Here is a 7,250-nt window from a genome sequence, read left to right on the forward strand (position 1 = left end):
AGAGGTAGGGCAAATCTTCAAAAACTTCAACACTATGATTCAAACCCAATTCCATACCAAAATACAAATCTTTTGGACTAATAATGCAAAGGAATACTTCAAACACATTCTCGGAGATTACCTACAAAGTCAAGGCATTATACACCAAAGTTCATGTGTCAATACTTCTCAACAAAACGGAGTAGCGGAAAGGAAAAATAGACACATTCTAGAGGTTGCTAGATCAATTATGTTTTCCACTCATGTCCCAAAACACTTCTGGGGGGAAGCCATACTCACAGCAACTTATCTCATCAACCGAATGCCTTCCCGTGTCTTAAACTTTCAAACACCTCGTCAACTCCTTCTTCACTCTTATCCCAATATCCGAATTGTCTCAACAATACCACTCAAAGTATTTGGGTGCTCCGTGTTTGTCTATGTCCACCAACAACATAGAAGTAAACTCGACCCCAAAGCACTCAAGTGTATATTCCTTGGTTACTCTCCAAACCAAAAGGGGTACAAATGCTATTCCCCCGTTACAAAAAGATTCTACACTTCCACGAATGTTACTTTCTTTGAACATCAACCTTACCACCCCAAATCTAATATTCAGGGGGAGAATCTCATACAGGAATACCAACTTTGGGATATTGATGTCACAACAACCAACAACCACCCAAGTCCTCAAGTCACCGTCTCTCCTATCTCAACTACTCCTACTCCTACTCCAAAACACAGTCACCAAATAGAAACAAAATCTGAAAATCTTCCACATCCTTCAACTCCTGTCCAACGTCTGAAACCTGCAACCAATGGTGAGCTCATTGTATATTCTCAGAAGAAGAAGATTCAAGAAGATTTAGGCCTCATTTGGTTACGCAGTTCAGATGAGATGAGATGAGATTAGATGTTTTGTTGAAAGTTGAATAAAATATTGTTATAATATTATTTTTTAATATTATTTTTCTTTTGAATTTTAAAAAAGTTGAATTGTTTATTATATTTTGTGTAGGAGTTTGGAAAAGTTGTAATGATTAGATGAGATGAGATGAGATGAGATGGGATGAGATGAGATGGTTTGGTTTTGTGCAACCAAACCAGCCCTAAGAGAAACAAGCACCTCTCGAGCAAAGTCAAGAATCTAACCCGAATGCAAGAACACATGAAACTTCACCAGGTAACACTAACTCTGAATTTATCACTAATGAGTCTATTGCTAATGACCTTGATTGTCCCGTTGCTATAAGGAAAGGTGTGAGGTCATGTACCAGTCATCCAATCTACAACTTTGTCTCTTATAAAGGGTTGTCACCTAGCTTCCAAACATTTGTGGCAAACCTGAACAAAGTGCAGGTTCCTAACTCCATTCAAGAAGTCATGTCAATTCCGGAATGGAAGACTACAGTATGGGAAGAAATGCAGGCACTAAAGAAAAATAGAACTCGGGAGATTTCGGAGCTACCGAGTGGGAAACATCCAGTAGGCTGTAAATGGATATTCACCGTCTACTACAAGGCTGATGGAAGCGTGGACACATTTAAAGCGTGACTGGTTGCAAAAGGGTTCACTCAATCCTATGGCATCGACAACCAAGAGATGTTTGCTCCAGCAGCCAAATTAAATACTATTCAGATACTACTATCATTGGCTGCCAATCTTGACTGGCCTCTTCACCAACTTGATGTTAAGAATGCCTTTCTCAATGGAGACCTGACAGAAGAAGTCTAAATGGACATTCCTCCTGACTTTGAAACACAAGCAACTATGAATAAGGTATGTTTTGATAAGTAACCATGAATAAGGTATGTAAGCTCAAGAAATCCCTTTATGGACTGAAGCAATCCCCGAGAGCTTGGTTTGACAAGTTCAACAAAACAGTGAAGAAGTATGGGTATTCTCAGTGTCAAGCAGATCACACTTTGTTTATCAAACACTCAACCAAAGGAAAATTGGCGATTCTCATTGTGTATGTAGATGACACAATCTTACCAGGTGATTATGAAGACAAACTGATCAAGCTCAAAACTTTACTCGCCAAAGAATTTGAAACCAAGGATCTTGGGAGCCTAAAATACTTCCTTGGAATGGAAGTAGCCCAGTAAAGAAAGGGAATTTTAGTGTCACAACAGAAGTATGTACTAGATCTTCTTAAAGAGACAAGAATGCTTGGGTGCAAACTGGCTAAAACACCCATGGACTCAAGTACTAAGCTTGGAGCAAATAAGGACAGTGTTCCAATGGACAAAGGTAGATATCAAAGACTTGTTGGGAAGTTGATTTATCTCTCGCACACCAGATCTGATATTGGGTTCTCGTTTAGTGTAGTCAGTCAATTCATGAATTATCCAACCGAAGAACACATGGGAGCTGTCAATCGGATACTGAGGTACCTTAAAATGACACCAGGTAAAGGCTTGTACTTCAGGAAAAACACAAAGAAAGATATTGAAGTGTTCGCTGATGCTGACTGGGCCAGATCAAAAACTGGCAGAAGGTCAACATCTGGTTATTGTACGTATGTGCGGGGAAACCTAGTAACGAGGCAAAGTAAGAAACAACATTAGTTTCTCGGAGCAGTGCAGAAGCGAAGTTCAAAGCGATGGCACTCGGAATTTGTGAGGGAATATGGCTAGAAAGACTAATGAGGGAACTAGGAATCATCACTTCTAAACCAATGAAGATATTTTGTGACAATCAGTCAGCTATTAGCATTGCAAAGAATCTGGTGCATCACGACAGGAGAAAACATGTGGAGATAGATCGCCACTTCATAAAGGAGAAGATAGAAAATGAGACAGTTAGTCTACTATACACACCAAGAAGTCAGCAAATAGTAGATATCCTCCCTAAAGCTCTACCAAGGAAGAATTTTGAAGATTTGAGTAACAAGCTTGGCTTGATTAACATCTATGCCTAGCTTGAGGGGAGTGTGGAAATACCCGATCCCTAATTTTCAAGGATACTGCTGCAGCAATTAGGATTTTATTTTTAGTTGACTATGTTAATTTAGGAATAAAGAGATTTTGGAAAATTCCTGATTTTCCTTTTTCTTTTTCTTTTTCTTTTTTTTGATGTCGGGGAACCTCTCCAAGGCAGGACCCTTCGGACCCACCCCTACAGAGTAAACCATGGTCCCATGCACCGCACCTTCAAAAAATTTTCTACACAAAAATGGTTAAATCGCTGGGTTTTCACCAAGAGGTGTGGCCCGAAAAGATTGTTTGCACCCAAGAGGTGTTGAAACTTGGACCCTGAAGAGAGTTATACCCCAAGACCAAGGCCTTCACCACTTGGGCCAACCCCTTAGGGTTTCCTATTTTATAGTTTCCTATATTTGTACTTGGCTAGTTTCCTGATTTTGTGGTAATTAGTTTCTTGTTACCAAATAGAGTGAAAGGAACTTCTCTTCCTTCCATTATATATAGGCTGTACGTTTATCATTTGATTAAAAGATAATTATTTTCTTCTCTAAAATCAACACAACTCAACTCGTTTGGCCACAAGAATCGTGTTGCGCTCCTTATGATCACCAACCCCATGGGACATACGTTTGTGGGCCATTTAAGAAATTAAATGACAAAGGCAATTTTTCTGACGTGTGCAAGGTTAAATGCCAACTTTATAGTAGACTTTAGTGCACACTATTTTCATAGTTTTTCTTTTTTGTAAGTAAAAGACTTAAATCAAATGTATGACTTAAATCAAATGTATGCTATCTTCATAATTGAAGACTGAGTACTAAGCTCAGAGTGGAAGTTTCTTTTTATAGTTCCTTTTCAGTTTTATTAATGAAGATTAATTTGTCCATTGGTTTAAAGGATACACTGCATCCCATCCCTAAGGGGAAGAGAGTGTTACAGCATAACAAGTCCATTAAAATGTATCTTAGATGTTGTGACGAAAGGAATTTGCCTCCCAACAAATAAGTCTACAGGCATCTAAAGCACAATTACTTAATCAATAACTTCTCTCTTTACATGTGTGCAAGCTTTTCTAGTTTTCTAAAATAGCAAAATTACTATGCGTTCTCTGCATCTGGCAAAGATTCCTTTTGCAAGATCATTACCTCTAGAAAACGGGGGTTCCAAAATACTTATTTAAAAAAACACCATAGGAGGCTAGAAATCAAATAACATGCTGCCTTTCAATAATTGGAGCTAAAACTTACTCAAGCCATTGCTCAGGTAGTAAAAACATGAGTAACAAGCTCAAAAGTAAATAAATTGATAACTAACGCTATACAGAGGATAATTAGTGAGCTCTTTGAAACATAATGGTAATTGTGAATAATTTTTTGCGATCGGTAAACAATGTAAATGTGAATAATATCTTAACCAAATCACAAACTTCAAAAAATACCTGCTTTGTTTCGAACTCACGCTGCCATCTTCGCGCATCCCAGAAGTCCTGACCCATTTCACCGCAATAATGCCCCACTTGGTAGCCAGTTCGTTCACGAATAACTTCTGCTTGCTGAAACCAGACAAAACATAGCACTGACATCAGCTCATTATGTAATGAACAGACATCATCATGGTAAACTAAACAGAACATCAGTCTCCAAAGTAGACTACCTGATAAACTAGTGGCACTTTAGGAACTAAAAATACAGCAAGCATTTTCTTATTCTCCCGTTGCAAATCATCGGACACACTTTTAATGAGGAGCACAGCAATGAGCGTCTTTCCAGCCCCCGTTTCAAGAAAAGCAATTGTATTTTTCTTCTTTGCCTGTTCAAGAACATCCAATTGATATTGTCGGGCTTTCTCTTGAGGAATCTTTTCTTTAGGTTCTTCAGATTTCCTCTCTGCCCTTCCATTGCATTCCTGGCTTTTGTCATTGACCACCTTTGCCTCTTTATGGCGGTCAGCTTCCCAAGTCCCTAATCGAAAAACCATCTCACTAGACGCCGACCTATCCCTCTCCCAATAGCCCTTCGCTTCCCTATCCCTACAATCTCTGTCTCTCCCATCCCTCCGCTTACAACCGTAATGTTCTCTCCTCCTAGCAATATCCCTATCCCTCCTATCAATCTCCTCCCAATCTCGCGGCCTCTTCCTACCAGAACCCCTTTCCCTATCCTTGGAGTAATACTGCCCTCTGCTCAAATGACACCTTTCACTATTGTAGTTACCAAGCCTAGCCCTTTTACTACCCCTTTCTTCCATATCCATACCCCGCTCCCTAGACCCCTCAGTACCCCTACGCTCAAGCTTTGGCACTCCATCTTCGCTTGGGTACTGAACCAATCTCCGCTCTCCATTCACATCCACTACACTATTCCCATTATCGCCTTGATAACGCTTGCAAGCATCACTCCCATTACCGCAACCCTCGGCCGCCACCAGCACTATATTTTCCGTAGTTTCCTTCTGGGTTCCATCGGACTGCAAAAATGGGTCCTCAGCTTGCATCTTGGAGTCCCGGGACTGCCCGTTCTGGAAACATCCATCCCCACCAGCAGTGCAATTTCCATTGCCAGAGGAATTAGTTTCAGCAACTGGAGGGAGAGGGAGGCCGCCACCATTCTTGATACTCTCAAGTATGTGATCAAGTCCACCGAAGAAATCGCTACCAAGGCCATCCTGATTGGAAATGTTATCCACAGAATCGGGAACAGTACAAGAGTCGAAATCGACAAGATCGTAGGTAATGTCCTCACAGGCATCCAGCCAGTAAGAGGGCCTCATATCGTCGGCGGATGACGCACGTATCAGCTCGCCCCCACTGTTTCCAGAGACCTTAGCCTCATTCTCCATTACAATATGATTGTGTGTATCTATATACCTATATCTATAAAGAAAAATAGTAGCAATAAGAGGCACAAACACTCGGCAATCAATATTCAATATCTATAGGAAAAAAAAAAAACTGAACCCTAAAGACAAAATCAAAATAAAATAAAAAAATATGAACAGAACCAGAAGAAATGCTGTTTGAGAACAGGGGAAGCTGAAAGGCAGGCCAATTAAAGCATCTCTCTGGTCCGGAGAGAGAGAGCAGAGAGAAGGGGGTGGATAGACCGTACGAAGCACGACAAAAGAAAGGGGTCAAGGGTTAAAGAGGAACAACCGAACAAGTACAACAACAACAGCAGCAGCAACAACCACCCCAAACCACAGACTTTGTGTGTGATTCTTTTAGATTCCACGGTCTATCTACTCCTCCTATTCTGCTCTCCTTTTTTCTTCACTCCTTTTTGCTCTTATGATCCTCTCTTCTCACGCGTGCGTGACTTTGCCTGCCTTTTCTTTTATCTATGTTTTTTCTTTTTTTTCTTTTTTTTTTTTTTTTCCTTTCTTTCCTTCTCTGGAGAGTATTTGCTTCTGCCGCTGCTGCTGCCGCTGTTTCCCTCTGCTTGATAGTTGATGCCACCGAGAGAGCAATCGCTACACAGAGAAGACCCACAATAAATAGCCCTTTTTTTAGGGTTAAAAATGACAAATTAAAAAGCAGAAATGGTTGGAACTTGGAACAGAACAGAAGCCAGGAGTTTAAAGTCGGTCTTCTTTTGTACAACGATCCAACGTGTTTTGTACAACGAACCAATGTGTTCTCGCTCCAAGGGTTACTTCTGTAAACTTTCACGCAGACAGCGGAATTCGAACGCAGGTTCTGTACCGCCAATCAATTAGTGCCACGTTGCGTCACGATTCGTTTGACGCTTCTTTGGGGATCTGCGAGTGGACTGACGGATCAGATGGCATTGTTAAAATTTTTTTTTTTTTTTTTTTTTTGAAATAAATGATAGTGTAAGAGTATTCTCAATAGATTCTTTATCTTATTTTTTAAAATATATCATCAAAATTCATTTTTTCTATTTTATATACTGACTTTTACAATATATCATCCATCAGTTTATCTATTTTTTCTTTATATCATTTAAATATTCTTTTTTTATTCTTTTTAAATATTTTATTTCTACCAATAAATTTACAATATTTATATATTTTTTTATATTTACAATTTATTTTTATATACAATATAAAATAATTCAGTCTTATACACGTAAAACAAAAATATATAAGCCAAATAAAAATTTAAAATAAAATCAAATATGAAAAAATTGGTTTAAAAATAATTCTAAGATATTTTTTAGAAGAAAATGAAATATATGTGTTTTAAATGATGAACACTAAAAAAAATTTGCTTATATGATAAAAATCAAAGTAAATAAAAATGAGGGAGTAAATAAAATATCAACAATAAAAAAATTTTTACAGGATGAACAGTACCCACTACATGTAGCGGGATACTGTAGCTAA

General features: G+C 38.8%; 1 protein-coding gene across 1 annotated transcript in view; it reads right to left on the reverse strand.

Annotated features, from left to right (window-relative positions):
- The window catches only part of LOC121239276 (endoribonuclease Dicer homolog 1), a 24,867-nt gene extending 18,386 nt beyond the window's left edge, over nt 1-6,481 (reverse strand). The window contains 3 exon segments of the mRNA XM_041136491.1: nt 4,345-4,458; nt 4,560-5,778; nt 5,907-6,481. Coding sequence (XP_040992425.1) covers nt 4,345-4,458; nt 4,560-5,744 — 1,299 coding nt within the window. The 5' untranslated portion in view covers nt 5,745-5,778; nt 5,907-6,481.
- Nucleotides 6,482-7,250: the final 769 nt, after the last annotated feature.

Source organism: Juglans microcarpa x Juglans regia, chromosome 1D (genome assembly GCF_004785595.1).
Source record: "Juglans microcarpa x Juglans regia isolate MS1-56 chromosome 1D, Jm3101_v1.0, whole genome shotgun sequence".
In the NCBI taxonomy this organism is placed as follows: Eukaryota; Viridiplantae; Streptophyta; class Magnoliopsida; order Fagales; family Juglandaceae; genus Juglans; species Juglans microcarpa x Juglans regia.